This window comes from Somniosus microcephalus, chromosome 24, assembly GCF_052327205.1.
Source record: "Somniosus microcephalus isolate GS21.2 chromosome 24, FLI_Smic_1.0, whole genome shotgun sequence".
In the NCBI taxonomy this organism is placed as follows: domain Eukaryota; kingdom Metazoa; phylum Chordata; class Chondrichthyes; order Squaliformes; family Somniosidae; genus Somniosus; species Somniosus microcephalus.
The window spans coordinates 28,065,906-28,089,511 of record NC_141010.1 but is presented as its reverse complement, the minus strand read 5'-3'; the positions used below and the strand labels follow the sequence as shown (position 1 = coordinate 28,089,511).

Sequence of the window (23,606 nt, the reverse complement as noted above, 5' to 3'; positions counted from 1 at the left end):
TTAACCTTCATTTGACAGAGGCCGAGCCCGGAGAAGATGTGGTTGTACGCGGGGCTGCTGCTGGCGCTGTGCTTTTTAGTTGGAATTTACCGCCGAACCTTCCGCCGTTCATCTCCAAGTGCAAACCCTTTTGCCGGGGACACCAGGAGACCGCCGGAGCCTCTGGTGACCGACCAAGAAGCGAGGAAGAGAGTTCTCCACAAAGGTGTTACAGATTGTTGCTCTAGAAAAGCGGCTCCGACCCCACATTGCTGCAACGTTAGCTGTTTATTTATTTATATTTATATATAAACCTGAGACCCCCCCCCCCCCACCAGCACAATGTGCCTAAACATGTGGGGCTAGATTTTCGGGGAGCCGTCAGGGGGGTTTCAGGCGTGTGGGGGGGAAAATCCCGATTTTGGGGGTCCCGACACCATCCCGCCCAAAACCCGCCTCCACGCAAGTTTCAGGGGTGGCGGGTACCCGCCCCATACTGGGACCCGCCGAAACCAGGCGGGAAGGGATTAGTTAACAGGCAGTTTTTTAGCCTAATCCCTATTTTGAGGGGTTTCGTGTGGGTTTCCCGAGGGCTCCAAACCACGCCAGGTTAGAGCAGGCGGGCCGTCGGGTTGAAGGACTTGGAGGGGTCGCGATGTCGGCGCTCAGGTGAGTGATGTGTGCATGAGTGTAAAGGTAAGTGTGTTTGGTGTGTCTAAAGTGTGTAAAGAACTTTTACTTACCTGTACTTACCTTCACAGCCTTTCTTCCTGTAGCCGTCGGGAGCCCATCACTCAGCCGGCACTTAAAGCTGAACGGCTGCGATCTGTGAAAAGTGACAGCCTTCAGCTTTGAGTGCCGGTAAGAGTTCTAACTGAGTCTGTGCAGAAGGACTCATGTCAGAACTCAGACTGTCAGTGTTTCACAGCTTCAAACAGCTGTGAAACACTGATATTTCATCTGTCAAGAACTCTTGACAGATGAAATTTCAGTTTGTGATGTCCCCTGTTGCCGGGTAGCCCTTAATTGGCCTGCTGAGCCCGTTGGGTGGGCTCAACAAGGTCAATCAAGGGAAAATCACGCGGATTGGCCGGATGTTGAAGTAGGCGGGTCAAAAACCTGAAAGGGGAAGTCCCACCTTCTTCCCGACAGGTTCGGCAAAATGAGTATCATTTGTTTCGAAGCTTCTGTCATGCCCTAAACCAACTACATTAATAACTGTTTCGTGCAGGTATCCAGGTAAACAATCCCCCCGCCCCTGCCAACCGAAAAAAAATTCTGAGAAGTTAATAATGTGTATGTTCTTTAAAATATTTCTATAGTTCAAGTTTACTAGGCATCAAGAATGTCTATTTGTGTCACAAATCAATTCTGGTATAAAGAAGTCATGGAAATACTGCACCTCTTTAGGCTAATGATTGATTATACAATCCTTTTGCAAGTATGTTACATAGTACAAATTCCAGTATTTTACAGGATCCTAATTTTTTTTAAATAAAAGTTAGAATTCGAGCTGCTTATCCCTGAATTGATTGTATTTTAGATACATCTTGTAAGCAAAGTAAAAATTTTAATGTAGTATTCCATGAGAGGGAGGGGAGAGTATGAGAACAGCAATTCTCCTTGAGTTTTTTCTGTACTTGGCTCCATCCTGCACTCTGGATCTTAAACCTCATACTGTATCCAGCAAACACGTTTTCGAAAAGCTTGCTGTGTTGTGAATGGATACGTGTCTGGTCAAAATATTACTTGGAATCTGTCTCACTGTTGACTAGTGGATATTTGTGTATATGGCTCCTAATGTACTTTTTTGCGGCCTTCATTGCTTCTAATATGTCTTTGTGACCCTGTTTAGGTTTTACTGCAAGTAAGGTCCCAGGAAACCTGGATGCCATTGTGATTGGCAGTGGAATTGGAGGACTAGCAGCGGCAGCAATATTGGCAAAGGCTGGCAAGCGTGTCTTGGTGCTGGAACAGCATGACCAGGCTGGAGGATGTTGTCACACGTTTATTAAAAAAGGTTTTGAGTTTGATGTTGGTAAGAGCTTCAGGTTAAAAATCTACTTTAAAAACTGGTATTGTTTTGTGCGACATATTTAAATCCATTTATCCTCTTTCATTTTGGGTTTCTCGACTATGGGGTTTCTTCAACTGATGTTAACAATGGGAGCAGTTCCATAGTTCATTTCTGTTCTTGGTTGCTGCACGAAAGTCAAGAAATAGCTGGATATATATATATATTTTAAAGCCTAGTTGTAAGTCAGTGAGTACTGTACATTATAGTAAGAAAAAGAAACTTGAATTTTATATAGCCCCCACTCATATTCTGGGGCAGTCTCAAAATACTTCACAACCAATAAATTACTTTAGATGGACTTCGTTGGAGTGCTGAATTGTTAGAGGGGTCATCTTTTGCACGAGACATCAACCCTGCCTGCCTGTTCCAGTAGTGCAGATGGATGCAAATAATCCCATGGCACAAGTCAAAGAAGAGCAAAGACTTCTCTTGGTATCCTGGCAATAGAAGTTCAGAACCAATTTAACCCTCTGTGGCAGACTCGATAATCTGATCCCTGAGCCAGGCAAATCCGCAGTACCACAGGGCACTGTTTGTAGTTCACCAGCTAGCCTGGCTCACTATTGGAACTTTAACTATAAACCTGTCTTTTGGGACCAGGATTCTTCCCATTTAGCTACAGATAATCCTGTAAGCAAATACTTTAATAAATTCTGATGAAAGATCATCAACCTTAAACATCAACTCTCTCTTTCTCTCTCCACAGATGCTGCCTGACCGGTTGAGTATTTCCAGCATTTTCTGTTTATATTTCTGACTTTAATAAGTTGGGTGGTCCTGGTTTGACAAGCAGTGGGAAGCTTACCAGTGCTCGGAAAGTAGGCTGTGCAGTTATACCTGGTTAAATTCAAGTCCTACTCCTGAGCACGCTTGCTTTGGTTCTGCCAACCTTGGCCTTAGCTTCCTGGATTTTGATAAGTGGTGTGTGCACTCCATATTGGCAAACAGAAACTCTACCTATGTGGATTTCTTAGTAAATTGGTTTGAAGAGAATTAACCATGATGATGGGTTTATGTACACATCAGACCAAAACAAACTGCGTATTGTGGACAAATGCTGCTATGAATATGATGGGAAAAGAAAATAGTAACAAAACTGTGCCTTTATAGTATTGTCATTGCATACTAATCTTAATAGTCCTTCATTTCTAGCACTTATGTGAGCATATTGGGTGGGGAGTTGATTAGTGTATCAAAACACTATGCTTGCTGAATGCATGGCAGGAATGCAAGATGTTGGCCAAGGTGGAGAAGGCAGAAGTTCAGCACTGCTCTGTAAGGCAGGAGGGCCCAGTGGACAGGGGAGCTTCCCAGGACTGCCCTCACACACTTACCAGTGTCCAGTTATAGAACACCTTTTGAAAAGACCTGCAACCAAATGAGCTGCCTGCCCTCTTGGCTGAGTGAGAGCAGAAACAAATATAAATAAATTGTGTGGATTGTGATCTCTATACATGACCATAAATATTGGGACTCGCTCTTGAGAGAACTTACGCTGGTATCCACTTTGCACTGTTTCAGGAATTCATTACATAGGGCAACTCTATGAACGGTCCTTTCTGCGGACATTAGTAGACCAGATCACAGATGGCCAAATGGAGTGGGTGCAAATGGATGACATTTTTGACAATGTAATCCTGGGAGACCATCAGACCTGGCGTACATATCGACTGTATAGTGGGAAGCAAAATTATCAAGATTGTTTGAAGAAACAGTTTCCTGAGGAAAAAGAAGCCATCGATAAATTCCTGGAGCTTGTAAAGGTGACCAAAAATAAATCCCGTTTATTTATTTTTTTAAAAGTATTTAACTTTAGAAATGTGGAAGAAATGAGGAGCTGAAAGGGTTTCCTTAGCCAGGGTATCAGGATGTTAATAGTTCTTGCATGTCTTCGGTTGCTTGAAATTTCTTTAAAAACATACACTGGGAGGGACGGAAGAGTCTGGAAATTTACAGCTGGCCATATTAGCGGGGAAAGAAAGTCGTGACATTTCTCCATCCACCATTTTAAAGCGGGCATTAAACCCATTTACTTTCAATGGGTTTAATGCCACTGCTCAAATAGCAGGCAGAAGAATGTCGTCTGAGCATGTTGAGAAGTCATCCGTGGACATTGCTAACAGTAATTTCTAGGCAGAGTAATTGTTTACTTGGAAGTAGTGTTCATTTTTGTATGCTAATGTTTGACGCAACATAAATCTTTTTTTGAATGAATGGACCTTATTGCACTGGGAGAATTATTAGGGTTATTTCACAGATATGGGAGGTGTGCATTAAATAAACCCAGTAATGCACCACTACGAGTGCAGTTAAATATACCCTGCTGTTAAAGGTAGCCCATTTTTAATTGATTTATTGAAATACGAAGAACATTTGAACCTAAATTTGAAGTTGTGTGTTGTCACTGATAGTTTCAGGAGGATCCTAGTGGTAAAATTAGTTAATTCATTGGCAGACCGATGGTGGCAATATATGTGAAACTTCTACAACTGAGTAACATTCCTGACAGCTCCACAGAGGTTGTCAAAGAGCAGCTCTGTGCTCCTGATTGTATCTGTCTCTCCAGCTCAGTGAGCATTAAATAGGACCAGCTCACCTTAGGCATGGATGTTGAAATAGTTATTATTTTAATTGTAGCCTCTTAAGAAATGATGTATTGATTATTGCCTGTGGCAGAAAAACTCCGAAGTATCACTTTTTTTTTTGCATAAATCAACTGTTATTTTGTCTAAGAGTTAGCTTGGTATTACCTTCTTTAATTCTGCCACAGTACATAAGGAGTTAAAAACTAGCACACTAACAGAAATCATATCCCATCCTAACTTGATGCATTGTCGTTCTAATCAGTCAGACTGTCTGAAGTGACCAGGGGAGGGGCCAAGCCACTCAATTCAAATACAAAACTCTGATTTGTTCAAACATGTGTTTAGCAGGTTTCTTTGAATTTAACAAACAGTTGTTTAAATTCTGCTTGGGACCAGGTGAGTGAGGTGACTGTTTTGAATGTATTTAACGATTCTCTTTGTTAATAGCTCCCTTTCCTCGGGTAGCCTCCCTCTTTTTCAAAACTCGCAAACTATTGACCTAACCTTCCCCCCCCCCCCCCCCAAAAAAAATAATTTATGTTCTCCAACTACCACCCCATCTCTAACCTTTTTGTCTCTAAAGTCTTCGAATGCATTGTTGCCCCCCAGCTCCATGCCCATCTCTCAAAATTCCATGTTCGAATCCCTCTAGTCCAGCTTCTGCTCTGCCCGCAGCACAGGGTCTTCTGGCTAAAGTCAATAATGGCCTCCTCTGTAACTGGTGCATTATCCCTCCTTGATGCAGTGTATGAGATGGTGGCCATGCCATCCTCCTCCGTCAGCACTCCTCCATTGCATCGCTCCGTAGGACTGTCCAAGGAAGTTTCAATTCTATAAGGACATAGCCAGCTCATCCCTCAACTTCTCTTCATGCCCGAACATCCATCATCTTCAGAATCCCTCAAGGATCTATCCTCGCCCCTTCCTCATTTACATGTTGCCCCTTTCACATAGGACCCTTACAAAATGAAAGAGAAAGGCTTTCATCTCCTAAGTATGGGTTGAATTCATATAGTATGCTAAACCAGAGTCATCCAATATCAGTAATATAGAAAATAAATGTTTTACATAGGACAGCTTCCTGGAAGCCATTAAAAACGACAACAAGATCTGAGAGCAGATGGGAATAATTGTGGACTTCCTCTCTTTTGTGTTAAATATGCAGGAGACTTTTGTCCTTTCTGTGACTCTAATGCATGTTTTGCTATTTTACTCTAGATGAGCGCAAAAAAAGCATCGCTGTTGGTAATGATGAAAATGATCCCTCTTCAACTGGCAAGATTCCTCATAAAGACTGGCATCATCCACTGGGTCACATCAATTTTCAAGCTGGCATCTACCCCACTTTCAGATGTGGTTAATAAGCTGACAAAAAATAAAGACCTTCGAGCGGTCATGTGCTATATCTGTGGGAATTATGGTAACGTGCTTTCATTATGTCCGTATACAATGCTTTTGACTGATGGAGTAAGTAGAAAATGTAATTTCAACTGGCTTTTCTTGGTGCGTTTGACTCTGCTGCTCCGAGCTACAGCACGTACCTGATTCTAATACTGATGTTTGTGAAATGCTGTGGCAGTCCAAAACAAGATCCTGCTTTAGACTTCAGTCCAAAACACTCACAAACCTTAGCAATAACTGACAACAACATTTTATTTCAGCAGTATACCGTTTTTTAAAATAAGAATAATCTAGAAGTACTAGCTGCTGAAATAGAATCACTGCTGCTTTGTGTTGAGCTTAGTGCTGAAGCCAGGGCCTGCTGCACTTAGCATTTTGCACCCATTTAGAACTAATAGTGTTGGAATATTTAATTCTCCAAGAATTCTAAACTAAAATTACATTTCTACATGCTAATAGCTACTAGTAATTACAGTAAGGCTTAAGAATTCTGTTTTTTTCCCTGAATTTTCCTTGGAGTATTGCTGACAATGCTAGTTGGTTTGTTTTCAGAAATGAAGGACCAAAAAGCGGGAAGGAGAGAGAGGATTTTACTGTTCCATTAATTTGGTAGGCAGCTGAGATGTCTGCTTCAGGAGATGTGTAAATTTTTGCTAAACTGTTCTTCTTAGGCAGTCCCTCGGAGCCGAGGATGACTTACTTCCACATTAAAAATGAGTTCTCAGGTGACTGATGAGTCCAGTGCGGGACCTACAGTCTCTGTCACAGGTGGGGCAGACGGTGGTTGAAGGGGCGGGTGGGTGGGGTGTTTGGGTTGACGTGCGCTCCTTCCGCTGTTTGCGCTTGGCTTCTGCTTGCTCCCGGCGAAGAGACTCGAGGCGTTCGGCGCCTTCCCGGATGCTTCTCCTCCACTTTATGTGGTCCTGGGCCAGGGATTCCCAGGTGTCGGTGGGGATGTTGCACTTTTTCAAGGAGGCTTTGAGGGTGTCCTTGAAGCGTTTCCTCTGCCCACCTGGGGCTCTCTTGCCGTGTCGGAGCTCCGAATAGAGCGCTTGTTTTGGGAGTCTCGTATCGGGTATGCGGACGATGTGCATGAAAGGCTGGTGGAAACCGACTTCGAAAAGGGAATTGGATATATACTTTTTAATAAGGGAAAATTTGCAGTGCTATGGGGAAAGGGCAGGGGAGTGGGACTAATTGGTTGCTCTTTGAGAGCTGGCACAGGCACAATGTGCCGAAGGGCTGTGCGATTCGATGACTGATCGAGGGCTTGGTGCAATGAGCTGCGTCCTTCACGAAACACAAACATTCAGCGCTTGCTTTTAATCAAGGCAATCATTAGTCCGTCAGCAGCAGATAATCAGGGAATTCGCCATCACCAAAAATCAACACCAGGATACATGCTGCTCCAAACAGGTGCATGGTGACAACAAGGGGGTTCTGGGAGTTTTACCCGAGAGCCAAGCCGCTGATGGGGACAGCACAGTTTGGTTCGGTGACTGAGTTTTGATTTCCATTTTGGGCTGCTTAACTGTAAAGTGGTCTTTTTCTTGTTGCGTGACGCGCTGCTTAATGGGGTGGTTTCTGTATCTTGGCAACAGAGGGGTTATCCGCTCTTAAGTGTTTTCGTACCATGCGGCATCACCCTGCTATATGTGAAGAATAAACAAATGAGAAACCAAATAGATTGCCAACTTTCAATAATGTCTTTCTTTTCTGATTGAAGTTTATCTTCTACATGCAGAGCTTCTTCCGTCTGTTTATCTCTGCCTTGGAGTCCTTGGAACTCATCATAATTCTGATCAATTATTATTCACTGTATAAACATAGTTCACTGCCTCTGTCACCGAGCTGTCGAATGACTCATGGAGCACTGCAATCACCTTGGATTGGAGGGGGTTGGGGCCGGGATCGGCGGGGGGGTACAAATCAAGTAAACCCTACAATGCTGCTGTGTGATTTAGTTTCTTAAATCTAAATTTGTTTGGCTATTAATTATATATTTAGTACATTCTGCAAATGTTAACATTGATTCTGTTCATTTATTGAGTGCAAGGTTAGAGCACTGTGCAAGTTCTTAATCGGACTAGTATATAAATTGCATTTATCTCCTGGTTATCCTTTGGATCAGAACTTTGGGGCAACAACCTGCCTGCCTTGGTCCGGTGACATGCCTAACGAGCACCTTTGTGATGCTGTCTTGGTCCTGCACCTTGTGATGCAGGTCTAATGTACTATTGCCTGGAAGTTGCCTGCATTTTGATGTCTAGCTACCTGACCTTGCTCCAGAACGCCTTTGGCTCTGTGCTTGGTCTCCACCATGCCTACACGGCACATATACCTTTATTCAGGTCATATGGGTGGATGATGCATTCCCAGTGCCGCACCATCGGGATCACTACTCTTAAGACGCTGCGTTAGCCTATGCCCCACTCAGCTGGCCTTGCATGATAATGTGATGCTCCAAGTGCTTAGGGCTGGGAGTGCTAAGGGGGAGGGGCTGTGTGGCCAGAACGTTGGTACTGGCAGCTACTGAAGGGCTGCTGACCACCCCTGAAGCACTGCTATTTAAAAAAAAATAAAGTTGACCGGCACGCAGTTCCTATTTGAAGAATTGACCATTGGAAGCAAAGGGATAGTTGGGGCTGAAACTAAGGGTTGTCCTAATACAAGGAGAGCGCTATAAGTAATTTAAAAAAACAAAAAAACAAAAGTGGGCCTCCCTTGACGCACCCATTGGAAACCGGCACTCAGTTGTGTGTTGCTCAGGTGCTGCATCTGCATAATTTTATAAGAAATTTGGGGCTGTTATGAGCCTTATGCATGGGTGGTGCTCGGGCTACTAGTGCAGTAGGTGTTTCCTGCTGGCATTTCCAAGAGCTCATCACATCTGGTTATCAGTTATGCTTGAGGCCTCTGTGCCCACTAATTTTGGGTTTCTAGTCCCAAAGCACTGCGGTGCATCACGGTGAATTATCAGCCATGTAGTTCCGGATCGAGCCATTGTATATCGAACCTCATTGGTCTCTACCATGGTTCCTGTCTGGCCTGTTGCTGTACTTTGGGCCTTGTTGATCCCTGCTTGTGATGCTCTCCATTCTGCTGTGCTAGCCCAGGCCTAATGCTACATATAGTTTAGTTCTCAACTGGACATGTTCATGTACCCGGGATTTGTTGGTCCCTACTTGGATTCTAGATACAAACTGTCAAATAATATAAATGCGTAATCCTGCCTACACTGTTCGGATTCTCTCTGATAAATTCGGTACTCATGAACAGACTTTCAACTTAATTTCGATTGACTATCTCATAATAATTCAATTCCTCTCCCACTCTAAATAAGGTTGGTGAGCTGCAGGCGCAAATAGCCACATGGGAATATGATGTTGTGGCAATAACAGTGACCTGGCTCAAAAAAGGGCAAGATTGGGTACTAAATATTCCTGGATATAAGGTGTTCAGGAAAGATAGGGAAGGAAAGAAAGGAGGTGGGGTGGCAGTATTGATTAAGGAGAATATTACAATGCTGAAGAGAGAGGATGTCCTGGAGGGGTCAAGGACAGAATCTATTTGGTTAGAGGTAAGAAACAATGGAGGTGCCATTACACTACTAGGTGCATTCTATAGGCCACCAACTAGTGGGAAGGATATAGAGGAGCAAATTTGCAGGGAAATTACAGAAAGGTGCAAGAACTATAGAGTAGTGATAATGGGGGACTTCAACTATCCTAATATAGACTGGGATAGTAATAGTGTAAAGAAAAAAAACCTTGCATTTATATGGCGCCTTTCACGACCACTGAACGTCTCAGCATTTTACAGCCAATGAAGTACTTTTGAAGTGGAGTCACTGTTGTAATGTGGGAAAAGCGGCAGCCAATTTGCGCACAGCAAGGTCCCACAAACAGCAATGTGATAATAACCAAGTTATCTGTTTTTGTTATGTTGGTTGAGAGATAAATATTGGCCAGGACACCAAGGATAACTCCCCTGCTCCTCTTCGAAATAGTGCCATGGGGTCTTTTACGTTTACCTGAGAGAGCAGATGGGGCCTCTGTTTAACGTCTCATCCGAAAGACGGCACCTCCGACAGTGCAGCGCTCCCTCAGTACTGCACTGGAGTGTGATCCTAGCTTTATGTGTTCAAGTCCCTGGAGTGGGACGTGAACCCACAATCTTCTGACTCAGGCGAGGGTGCTACCAACTGAGCCACAGCTGACAGGGCAGAGAGGTGAAAGAATTTCTGAAGTGTGTTCAGGAGAACTTTCTTGATCAGTGTGTTTCTGGCCCAATGAGGAAGGAGGCATTGCTGGATCTGGTTCTGGGGAATGAAGTAGGTCAAGTGGAGCAAGTGTCAGTAGGTGAACATTTAGGGAACAGTGATCATAGTATCATAAGGTTTAGATTAGCTATGGACAAGGACAGGGAGCAATCTAGAGTAAAAATACTTAATTGGAGGAAGGCCAATTTCAGTGGGTTGAGAATGGATCTGGCCCGGGTAAATTGGAATCAAAGATTGGCAGGCAAAACCGTAATCGAACAATGGGCTGCCTTTAAAGAAGAGATGGTTCGGGTACAGTCAAGGTACTTTCCCACGAGGGGGGAAAGGTAGGACAACTAAAGTCAGAGCGCCCTGGATGACTAAAGAGATAGAGAGTAAGATGAAGCAGAAAAAGGGGGTGTATGACCGATGTCAAGTTGAGAATACAAGTCAGAACCAGGTTGAATACAGAAAGTTCAGAGGGGAAGTGAAAAAGGAAATAAGAGGGGCAAAGAGAGAGTATGAGAATGGATTGGCAGCTAACATAAAAGGGAATCCAAAAGTCTTCTATAGGCATATAAATAGTAAATGGGTAGTAAGAGGAGGGGTGGGGCTGATTAGGGACCAAAATGGAGACAGAGGGCATGGCTGAGGTACTAAATGAGTACCTTGCATCTGTCTTTACCAAGGAAGAAGATGCTGCCAAAGTAATAGTGAAAGAGGAGGTAGTTGAGATACTGAATGGGATAAAAATTGATAAAGAGGAGGTACTAGAAAAGCTGGCTGTACTTAAAGTAGATAAGTCACCAGGACCGGAAGGAATGCATCCTAGGATACTGAGGGAAGTAAAGGTGGAAATTGCAGAGGTACTGGCCATAATCTTCCAATTCTCCTTGGATACGGGGGTGGTCATAGACTCATAACGACACAGAAGGAGGCCATTCGGCCCATCGAGTGCCAGAGGGTTGGAGAATTGCAAATGTTACACCCTTGTTCAAAAAAGGGTGCAAGGATAAACCCAGCAAATACAGGACAGGCAGTTTAACCTCAGTAGTGGGGAAGCTTTTAGAAACAGTAATCCGGGACAAAATTAACAGTCACTTGGACAAGTGTGGCTTAATTAAGGAAAGTCAGCACGGATTTGTTAAAGGCAAATTGTGTTTAACTAACTTGATTGTGTTTTTTGATGAGGTAACAGAGAGGGTTGATGAGGGCAATGCAGTTGATGTGGTGTACATGGACTTCCAAAAGGCGTTTGATAAAGTGCCACATAATAGGCTTACCAGCAAAGTTGAAGCCCATGGAATAAAAATGACAGTGGCAGCATGGATACGAAATTGACTAAGTGATAGAAAACAGAGAATAATGGTGAACAGTTGTTTTTCGGACTGGAGGAAGGTACACAGTGGTGTTCCCCAGGGGTCGGTATTGGGATCACTGCTTTTCTTGATATATATTAATGACTTGGACTTGGGTGTACAGGGCACTATTTCAAAATTTGTCGATGACACAAAACTTGGAAGTATAGTGAACAATGAGGAGGATAGTGATAGACTTCAAGAAGACATAGACAGGCTGGTGAAATGGGCGGACACGTGGCAGATGGAATTTAACACAGAAAAGTGTGAAGTGATACATTTTGATAGGAAGAACTAAAGGGAACAGTTCTAAAGGGGGTGCATGAACAAAGAGACCTGGGGGTATATGTGCACAAATCGTTGAAGGTGGCAGGGCAGGTGGCGAAAGCGGTTAAAAAAGCATATGGGATTCTGGGCTTCATAAATGGAGGCATAGAGGACAAAAGCAAGGACATTATGACGAACCTTTATAAAACACTGGTCCGATCTCAAATGGAGTATTGTGTCCAATTCTAGGCACCGCACTTCAGGCAGGATGTGAAGGCCTTAGAGAGGGTGCAGAAAAGATTGACGAGAATGGTTCCAGGGAGGAGGGACTTCAGTTATGTGGATAGACTGGAGAAGTTGGGGTTGTTCTCCTTAGAGCAGAAAAGGTTGAGAGGAGATTTGATAGAGGTGTTCAAAATCATGAGGGGTCTGGACAGAGTAGATAGAGAGAAACTGTTCCCATTGGTGGAAGGGTTGAGAACCAGAGGACACAGATTAAGGTGATTGGCAGAAGAACCAAAGGTGACATGAGGAAAAACTTTTTTACGCAGCGAGTGCTTAGGATCTGGAATGTACTGCCTGAGAGGGTGGTGGAGCCAGATTCAATCTTAGCTTTCAAAAGGGAATTGGATAAATACCTGAAGGAAAAAAGTTTGCAGAGCTACAGGGAAAGGGCGGGGGGAGGGGAAGGGGGGGGGGGGGGCGGTGGTTGGTGGGACTAGGTGAACTGCTCTTGCAAAGAGCCGGCACGGGCTCGATGGTCGAATGGCCTCATTTTTGCTGTAACCATTCTATGATTCTAACATCCCTAAATTAATTGATTCCTTGTATATACCATAAGTAATAACTCCTGAATCTAAACTCGCTGGCATTTTATATGTTGCCTGAGTCTGACTTGATTATTATCTTTGTAACTACAACTTAATTTTGTTTAATTTCTGTTTTATTAAAATAAACTGCAGAATAAATATATCTTCATAGAACTATTTCCTGGTAATTAATTTATTTAAGGGGGATTTGAGGAAAGTTGCCGCCTTGTATTCCATGTCACTTTTGATATCCTTCTCTTGGTGTTATTGACTGAACCTGCAATGTGACTATCCTTCCACCAATGGGCTCCCAGAATCTACCTTTCTGCTGTGATCAGTCTGCCTCTCCCTTGGTTGCTCACTGATTTGACTCGCTCTGGAGGTGTATGATGTTATTTACTCTGTCACTGCTCAGTGTCACATTGACATTGAACCCATTTGTATTTTATAAGTGTCCATTTTGTTGTTGCTTAATCTGTCGCTAAGCATGTTTGGTCAAACATGTAAATTGCATTTTAGTAAATAGTTTGTATTTTGGATACAGTTGGTCTTGCTAGAATTGGAATTTAGTAAGTCCATTGTATATTCTCCATTTGCGCTGCCCTCCTGTTTGAAATGTGTTTTCTTTCCCCAGGAGTCATGCCTAAAGATGCTAGCTTTATGATGCACGCCTTAGTTATCGAGCACTACCAGAATGGTGCATGGTACCCGAAAGGAGGGCCTAGTGAGATTGCCTTTCACATAATCCCAGTTATTAAGAAAAGTGGAGGAGATGTTCTTATGCGGGCACCTGTTCAACGAATACTAATAAATAAAGATGGTGAAGTGTATGGTAAGAGTGAATTAAGTGTTTTCATTGGTTTTAAGAGTTGGGAGACAATAAAAGTGCATTTGTTTTCATTGTTGCCACTCAAGTTTTCCTCTTTCTTGCTAGGTGTGACTGTGAAGAAGGGTGAGGAAGAAATAAGCCTATTTGCTCCGGTTGTGATTTCCAATGCTGGAATATTTAATACCTATGAACAACTGTTACCTCGTGAACTGCAAAGCAAACCAGGTGTGTGGATATTGGAATGTTTTTTTCTGCAGAATATACAGAGCACATACAAAAATAACAGCTTAAAGCATGTCACGCATGATTGACTAGGTCACGATCTATTGTTAGAGTCTTCCTCACTTATGGGATTGTTTGATATTAAATAATGATGAGTTTTCCTTTTTGGTACATCTGATTTGTAACATGCTATTTTCCTCCCTTCCCCCCAGCATTTTTCCATGGGCCAGCAGTATCAGTTTAACTGAAGCAGCAATATACATGTGCAGTTAGTAAGCTAGCAAGTATGTGCAAGATTAATTTGATTGCTTCTGGGGTTTTGGCCCTATCATTAATGTTCCAAGATGGTTAACCTTGTATTTATTTTTAAAATATGTAATTCAAGTGACTAGGTTTCATAACAATTGCATTAGAATGGTGCAATAATGGGAGAGACTGAGTACGTCATTGTGAACTAGCAAGCCTTTAGTTCAATGTCCACATCCATTAATTATTTACTCACTTATGTGATATTGTACTTCCAGCCAGACCACTCAATGGTACACTGCACAAAAGTGAAGTTCTCATTTTGGGGAGAGGTTGCCAAACTGCCGATCTAACTGGGACTGTTTGTCATCATTGCCATTACTCAATCAGCCAGACTCTTCTATCCTTCTGGCTTGCTGTAGAGGAGTCATCTCTCTTTTTTTGAATAAAACAGAATGATTGTGTTAAAGGAGACTGATGGTAGCTTTCGGTTTACAATGCTCTGTTTAAAATCTGTTTTCAATTCAGCCTTTTATCTAAAGGAGCATAGAACTCCAAACCTGGATGCTTAAACAGCGCTTCCTGCATGGCAGGCAGTGACTGGAATTTGAGGGAGTGGGGAGGGGGGAATTAGTTATCTGACTGTTGCCGTACCTTCACCGTGGTCCCCAGCGGCGGGAAGGCATGGTCGAAGAGGGCAGTGAGCAGAGTGGGAAGGATGGAAGATGCTGTTCAAGCCTCACAGCAGAACGGGAAAACAGCACGGAAGAAGTTCTCGAAGCATCTGCAGCTCTTCACAAGGTCTTTAGGCATTTTATTGCAAGAATGATTAATGCGGCCCTGCCAACATGGAAGGGAGGTTGTGGGATGAATCGCTTTTGGTTGCTTTTACACATGTCCCAACAGCCAGCTGAAGAGTGACATTGGCACAGGTCTCTGAGCTATGGAATGGTCACCAGCATACGGAAATTAATGGAGAGGGAGAAAGAACAATTTACGGTGGAGGGAACCCTCTTCTCATTTAAGGATCCTAATGGCGACAGTTGGGTGACCAGCTTCCGTTTTTCTTTTCCCTTCTTCAGGTAGAGCTCCATCTCCACTTGACAAGTCCCAGGAAGTCACAGTGTAGGAAATGCAGAACAATTGGGTTCTTCAGCTGACCACCAGAATGACTAACAGGACTAGACAGACTAGATGCAGGAAGGCTGTTCCCGATGGTCGGGGAGTCCAGGACCAGGGGTCACAGTCTAAGGATAAGGGGTAAGCCATTTAGGACTGAGATGAGGAGGAATTTCTTCACCCAGAGAGTGGTGAACCTGTGGAATTCTCTACCACAGAAGACAGTTGAGGCCAATTCATTAAATATATTCAAGAAGGAGTTAGATATATTTCTTAAGGCTAAGGGGATCAAGGCATATGGGGAGAAAGCAGGGACAGGGTACTGAATTTGGATGACCAGCCATGATTGCACTGAATGGCGGAGCAGGCTCGAGGGGCCAAATGGCCTACTCCTGCTCCTATCTTCTATGTTTCTATGTAATGCACAAGAGTAATCTTAGAATTTCGCTGATTTTCAACTATTACGACAGTCTGGAATTTCATAAATTATTCCCATTGATATTTATGCTCATATCCAGGAGCATGAAAATAATTTTTTCAACTATAAATGGATTACGATGGTTATTGATCATTCTGTTGGCCCACAGCAATCCGCACTCAGCTGAGCATGGTGAGACATGGACTGGGAGGATTCAGTGTATTTGTCGGTCTTAATGCTTCAAAGGAAGAGTTGGAGTTGAAAGCAACAAATTACTGGTTTTTTCAAGAGAACGATCTTGATGAGCTGTAAGTCCCTGTGGTGCTTTAAACTTGGCGACATAACACCCCGTGAAGGAGGAGAACTCGCCTTTATTTGGTTGCACTCAATTTTGTAAAATAACATGATTGTGGTACTCCAAAGTATTACACTGTCTTCTACTGTCGGGTGTGTCTCTAGTTGTTTTAGTCACTTTTTTTTGTTTCCTTCTCTATCATCGCTCCTTTCATCTATAATCTCTGCTTATTTGTTTTTATACTTCCTCTAAATTTCTTCCTGTTTTACCAAATATGCTTGACTGAGCTTTTCTCTACAATTCACGGCCCCCCTTTGTTGCAAGTTTGAATGTGGAATTGAAACTGGTTTGCCCTTAGTGCAGGGAACGCCCAACTTTCACAGTTCAAGAGCTGGGAAAAGCATTTGTAGAATGACAGTCACAAGTCGTTAATGTAGTATGCCAGTATTCTCGTGTAACTACAAATATTCCATGGAAGAAAGGTTGGAAACAAACCCATCAACGTGACTCTTGAATTTTTTTTTATTGTCTCCAACTGTTTGAAATCAGGATTGCTCTCTCGCATTCCGACTTCTCTTCATTTTTCTCCACCCTAGGGTTAGCGATTCTGGTTGGGTGTATTTCTAGAGGATTCATCATGACTGCCCACTTCCAACCATCCTGCCTAAACAAACAGCCTTTTTCCCCTTTTGATAACTAATAGATGAAAGTGTTCAAAGAAAATGGGGGGAGGGCGAGGAGAGAAACATTATTTTAATATGCCAATCATTTTTCTCCCGGGTTGCTCGCAGCAGTGACCTGGGGGTTAAAACATTTAATTCCTCAAGACTCCAGAACAATCCTGGAGGATTGGCCACCCTATTCCATCCTTCTCCATAAATAGTTACTAGTAACTATGGGCAGGATTTTCATTGGGCCGTGGAGGCGGGATTGGAGGCGTGTGGGGGGGTTAAAATCTCGAAATCGGGGGGCACGAACCCATCCCGCCCCCAACCCGCCTCCATGCCAGTTTCAAAAGAGGCGGATACCCGCCCCGCACTGGGACCCGCCTCCCCGAAGCGGGAAGGGGATTAATGCCAATTAACTGCCTGTTAACAGGTAGTTAACAGGCAATTTTTAGCCTAATTCCTATTTTTATTGCTGAAATGTGGGATTCCCGACGGCTCCAAACCATGCCAAGTTAGCGAGGCAGACCGTCGGGCTGAAGGGCTTGGAGGGTTCGAGATGTCCGGTGTTCAGGTGAGTGATGGGTGCATGAGTGCAGAGGTAAGCGTGTTTGGTGTGTGTAAAGTGTTTAAATAAGTTTAATTACCTTTACTTACCTTTACAGCCTTCCTTCCTTCAGGTCTCGGGAGTCCCTCATCTCACCGGCACAGAAAGCAGAATGGCCATGAGCTGTCAAAAGTTGCAGCATTCAGCTTTCTGTTCTGGAGAGATCTCTAAATCATCCTGAGAGGAAGGAATTAACTTGGAGTACAGATTGTCAGTGTTTGACAGCTTCAAACAACTGTCGAACGCTGATATTTCATCTGTCAAAAGGTCTTGACAGATGAAATGTCAATCTGTGACGTCACCTGTTGCCGGGTGGCCCTTAACTGGCCTGCTGAGCCCGCTGGGCGGGCTCAACAAGGTCAATCAAGTGAAAATCGCGTGGGTTGGCCACAACTCGATGGAGGCGGGACTATAACCCCGAAAGTTGTAGTCCCGCCTCCTACGCACCTCCAGTATCAAAATCCAGCCCTATGTGTCTTAACCTCAAGCAAAGCTTCCATTCCAGGTAACATTATCCATCATCTTTTCTGCTGCATACCAATAGTACAGGTACTGAAGGTACTTGTCACAGTAGTATTGCTGTTGGCCCCTGTCTAACTGCCTGTTTTATTTTTCTATCTCACCCGCCCCCCCCCCCCCCCCCCCGGCCCCCACCTGTGCTATAAGACCCCTGCACCACATACCATGTTCACACTAATAGCAGACAGGTGACCAACTCTTAGGCCTTTGTCCATTATGTAATTGGTCCCTGCATTTACAGAGTGGAGCCCAGCACAGCTAGCAATCCACTGCAAAGTAAAAGCGAAGGGCAGCACACGGAGGTTGCTTTCCTTAGACAGCAACAGTGGGAAATCAGCCATGTAAAAACACCTTATTAGTAGCCTGTAGAAAATATGCATGTGCAGTTCAGATCTTCAACTTCTGAAATCTGGAACTCTCTCCCCTAAAAGGCTGTGGGTGTTCCATCAACTGAAGCTTTCAAGACTGCGAGTGATAGATTTTTGCTATAAGGGTATCAAGGGATATGAAGTAAATAGAGTTGAGCTACAGATCAGCCATGATCTAATTGAATGGCGGAACAAGTTCGAGGGGCTCAATAGGCTACTCCTGTTCCTATGTCCTAACATTTTTTTCCCTCCTCCCCAACAAAAAAACACTTTGAGGGAAATCCGTGGAAGGACCTTCATAACAGTGGCTGCACTTCAAAAGTATTTGGCTGTAATGTACTTTGAAATGTCCTGAGGATTTGATAGAAAGAAGGAAAAAAAGAAAAAAATCTTACATTTATATATTGAAATTACAAGATGCTATATAAATTCTTCTCCTAAGTTGGTTTATTGAACAAATTGTTAGTTTTGCGAACACTTTTTTTATTGGCATTATTTCAGGCTCAAGAAATACTTCTCACTCAATAAAGAAGACGCCATTGAAGGGTGTCCGATAATGTTTCTCTCCTTTCCGTCAGCTAAGGATCCATCTTGGGATGACCGATATGCAGGTAAACAGCAGCAGACGTATATTTAAAATTAAAAAACAATATTGCATGATACTCTTTTTTTCCCCCCCCCTCCCCAATAGCTCATTTAGTAAAGGTAAAATGCAATTGAGCCAATGTAGACCAGAAGATTCCAGGTTCGATGTCCTGTTGTTCTCACTCTGGCATTAGGAGTGCCATAATTTACCTCGGGGTGCCCCTGAGCTAGGGAGGGAAAAATGGGCCAGGGCCTTGCTTCTGATTGCTATCCACGAGCCCATGTTGGAAAGTGTGCATATAGGGATATTAGGTCAGAACAGGATTGGGCTCAGTTGTGATGTCCCCGTCATGATTAACTACTGTATTGACACTTGCTCTTGAGGCTCACACATGAAGAATGGCCACTTGGACAAGGTATCCAGAAGGTGACCGGCATCCATGGAACCATACTCCAGCTAGAGTCAATACCTTCAGGGAGAAATGAAAGGATGATAAAAGGGAGAAACTTGGAACCAAAAGATATATTCCTTGCTATTTTAAAATAAATGCCAAATTTGCCATTCTAACAGAGACTTACAGTACCATGAACATAACTTTGGAAGATCATGCAGTTGTAGCTTCTCCAACCCAGTGAAAGACTTTGCTGCGAAATACAGGCCCATCGTGATCCCCGTGCCCGTTTTCAGGCCTAATCGAATTTTTAGCCCTTTGGACTTATCCAAGGCAATGACAAATAAGTCCTCAGGTGTTCAAGAGCAGAGTTTCTGAGATTCATAGCACAAACAAGATCATTACCGATGACAATTTTTTTTTTAAATGAGAAAATCAGTTCAAAGGAGCACATTTGTTTTACTACTGTGAGGCTATTTTTGTATTTGAAGGGATAGTAATTTAAATTCTTAATATTTAGGGAAGTCTAGTATGGTTATTGTGACATTAGTACGCTATGAGTGGTTTGAAGAATGGAAGGATGAACGTGTGAAGAAGCGAGGGGAAGACTATGAAAATTTTAAAATGGTTATTGCTAGAAGATTGATAGACCACGCTATTGAGTACTTTCCGCAACTCAAAGACAAGGTATGTTTGCCTGGCATCGGGTATGTAAAAAATAGCTTGTGTGCAATGATAAAATGCATAATAAATGATAGTCTCGTTCATTGTTATGTTGTGAGAATTAAAAGTTACATTATGGATTGGAGTCTATATTGCAGTAAGAGATTTGCACAACTTGAGTGCTTCTTGTTTCTGGGCTGTGTAAGTTTACAGTTGCTTGTGAATAGTGCAAAAAATCATTTCTACTTTCAATTCCTTTTGGCTAACTTGATTTGTTTGTGTCTAAATGCTCTCCAGGTCGAGTACATTAAGGTTGGGTCTCCTCTTTCAAATCAGTTCTACATAGCTTCTTCACGTGGAGAAATATATGGTGTCAGTCACGATGTGTTGCGTTTTGCCCCAGAAGCTATTGCCTCCCTTAGAACGAAAACACCAGTCAAGAAGCTTTACCTAACAGGTACGCACGCTACCCTAAGTCAAGCAATGAAAAGGATATAGTGTTGAGATACCGCGGCAAACGTGGGAGTCGAGACCAGAGCTATTGAAAACACAACTGCTTTATTCTAACCACATGACAAACCGGAACTAGAAAAGCCCGCGCATCCACTTAAATACTTCCCAGACAGGAAGTGCTCCCGGCAGCCTGTCCCTGCGGGAAACAAGTTGCTGGAGGAAAGGGCCCCCGGCTGGGGGCTTCTGCTTAGACTGTCTGTGCCGCCGTGAGCGGATTATGTCCAGTGGTGGCGTGTCGCCACAATAGAATCCAAAAGAGGCTTTATTAAAAAATTGAAAGCATGGCTTGCCCCCAAGTACAGCATTAAATTGTCAACAATAGGACAATTTAGTGAAACGTTTGACTGCTGGAGGGGCCAGTGGATGGAAGCAATGGTTCAAAGTAGAAAGTGAGGACTTCTGTCAGAAGTGAGAAGGATGCAAGTGGGCAGAGATAAAGTAAACAAAGGTCTTAAAAGAACTTCAATCATAAAGGAATGCGAGTGCACCAAAAGGGCATTCTTGCTAATGACAACCGGTGCATTTAGTAACTGATTATAAAAGGTACTGTAGTGGCAGTTTTGAAGTGTTCATTACAGCCAATAGTTAGACAAGGAGTAAAAACAGAAAATGCTGGAAATACTCAGCAGGTCAGGCAGCATCTGTGGAGAGAGAAACAGAGTCAATGTTTCAGGTCAATGACCTTTCGTTGGAACTGGTTCTGATGAAAGGTCATCAACCTGAAACGTTAACTCTCTTTCTCTCTTCACAGATGCTGCCTGACTTGCTGAGTAGTTCCAGCATTTTGTGTTTTTATTTCAGATTTCCAGCATCCACGGTGTTTTGCTTTTGAGTTAGACGAGATTGCAAGCCATGTCAATTTTAGGAAGGAGTTGGAATTTAATGAAGGTGTTAACGTAAATTGGTTAGAACAGTGAACCATTGGATTCCCAGTTTAATGTTGTAATTTTGAACAGGATTTGGAATTTGCCCAATTTATCATTAAGTTTAAGATGGTGAATTTTATTAAACTGAAAATGTTAGGGAAATCACTATGGTCTTGAAATTATGCTGTGAAATATATTGGGTACGAACACTTAATGCATTTATCTGAAATTCCTCATCCCCTCCCTCATCTATTTTAACTAAGGCATTACCCATTTATCTCAAAGCATAATTTCAAGGCCTGTATGATTTGCAAATCAATCAAGGAGTTGGGATCAACCATGTCATTTTTAGGTCGATTGTCAAGCATGCTTCATAGGGATGAAATCATGTTAACATAAAATGTGTTGAAATGCGATGCATCATTATCGTTTAAGGAATCTTTGTCCAACTAAAAAGGCCGCTGAATTTATATTACAGAACAGCTTGAAGAAGCAATTCTAAAATATAGTCTGAAGCTTCTGGTAGGTGGGATCAACCTATGGGGCAAATGTTTCAGCATCCAAGCAATGGAGCAACTGCACATGCACAAACACTGGTACTCAAAGTAAGAAGCTTGATCTGATGCATCATCAAGTTACCACATCACAAGTCTGTTTCATTAAAGCATTCACTTAGACACCATAGCTTGTTTGCATTGTAGTGAAGAACCAGAAATGAGAGTGTAAATATAGAAATATAAGAAAAGACCATTCCTGTGCATACTGTACTTCTGTGTGAAGCTTTCCACTGCCTCTCACCTTTATCATTCCAGGTCAGGATGTATTTTCCTGTGGGTTTTTGGGAGCCATCCATGGGGGCCTTATTTGTGCGTCAGGAGTTCTTCACCGCAATCTGTACAAGGACATCAGAAACCTTAAGAAGAAAATTAAAAATTCCAAGGTCAAAAAGGAAGCTTAACAGTGAGCTGTTGAGGTTTTAATCTTATTGTTTTTTTGTTTTACCTTACATTGAGATCCAATTTCTGTAGAGTCAGAGGCTCTGGACAGATTTGTTTGTGGGTCCATAATTTTGCCACTTAGACTAGTGTAAAAGTGGCTTTTCAGGACTACATATAGAATATTATTGGAACATGATAACAATTTACATCAAGAATCTGGTTCTATTAGCAATGTGTGCACAATAGAACTATATAGCCTGTGACACCATAGTGCGCTCGACTTCAGAATTAGATTTGCAATCTAGATTGTTAATAAAGTGCAATGATTCACAAAGAACTAAGTTGATCAGGAAATTAATCTCGGAGGATGAAGAATTAACTGATATTTTGCATAATAGTTTGCTAATTGGACAGTTTTATCACGGCTGTGTCCAACACTTCTTCCAAACGTGGTAATGAAGAGGCTGAACGAGCTGTGGTGAGTACAAAGCTGGGCCACGCAACTGAAAATTGGAACAGAAACAGAAAATGCTGAAAACACTCCACGTCAGTCAGCACCTGTGGAAAGAACAAATTAAAGTTTCAAGTGTAACTTTTCATCAGAACTGCCTCGATGCAAGAGGCAGTGTAAAATGCAATCTTACTGCATTGCATTTAGCAACAATGCATAAACGGCATTCATGAGGATCTAATTGTAAATGATCCAAAAATATTTTAGTCCTTCTGGTAAACTATTTTTTAATATTTGTAATTGCTGAAACCTGAAATGCTGTATCACTGACTTTGGTAACGTAATTTGGACTTGCTTTTAAGAATCACCTTGCATGAAATGAGCTTAATGCAGAAAAAGATCGAGTGAATTAACTTAGATAAGGGCACAAAACCAGTTACTTTCCAAAAGAAACAGGCTACTTTTTGCTGTTTCCAAGAATGTGTTTACACTACAAGTTTACATAGAAACATAGAAGATAGGAGCAGGAGTAGGCCATTCGGCCCTTCGAGCCTGCTCCGCCATTCAATGAGATCATGGCTGATCATCCAAATTCAGTACCCTGTCCCTGCCTTCTCCCCATATCCCTTGATCCCTTTAGCCTCAAGAAATATATCCAACTCTTTCTTGAATATATTTAATGAACTGGCCTCCACCGCCCTCTGTGGTAGAGAATTCCACAGGTTCACCACTCTCTGGGTGAAGAAATTCCTCCTCATTTCAGTCCTAAATGGCTTACCCCTTATCCTCAGACTATGACCCCTGGTTCTGGACTCCCCGGCCATCAGAAACATCCTTCCTGCATCTAGTCTGTCCAGACCTGACAGAATTTTATAGGTTTCGATGAGATCCCCTCTCAATCTTCTAAACTCCAGTGAGTATAAGCCCAATTGACACAATCTCTCCTCATACGTCATTCCTGCCATCCCTGGTATCAGCCTGGTGAATCTTCGCTGCACTCCTTCCATGGCAAGAACGTCCTTCCTCAGGTAAGGTGACCAAAACTGCACACAATACTCAAGGTGCGGTCTCACCAAGGCCCTGTACAACTGCAGCAAGACATCCTTGTTCCTGTACTTGAACGCTCAGGGCGGTGGAGGCTAGTTCATTAAATATATTCAAGAAAGAGTTGGG

At 42.9% G+C, this 23,606-nt stretch overlaps 1 protein-coding gene across 1 annotated transcript; it reads left to right on the top strand.

The window, feature by feature from the left end:
- On the top strand, window positions 1-22,027 carry LOC147101154 (all-trans-retinol 13,14-reductase-like). Its single transcript, XM_085966369.1, has 11 exons — window positions 1-205; window positions 1,835-2,017; window positions 3,578-3,819; window positions 5,860-6,061; window positions 13,372-13,569; window positions 13,672-13,791; window positions 15,741-15,879; window positions 18,527-18,636; window positions 19,523-19,689; window positions 19,963-20,122; window positions 21,857-22,027. Exons 1-11 carry the CDS (start codon window positions 37-39, stop codon window positions 22,000-22,002), a joined length of 1,836 nt encoding a protein of 611 aa, XP_085822495.1. The 5' UTR covers window positions 1-36; the 3' UTR covers window positions 22,003-22,027.
- The last annotated feature ends 1,579 nt before the right edge of the window (window positions 22,028-23,606 follow it).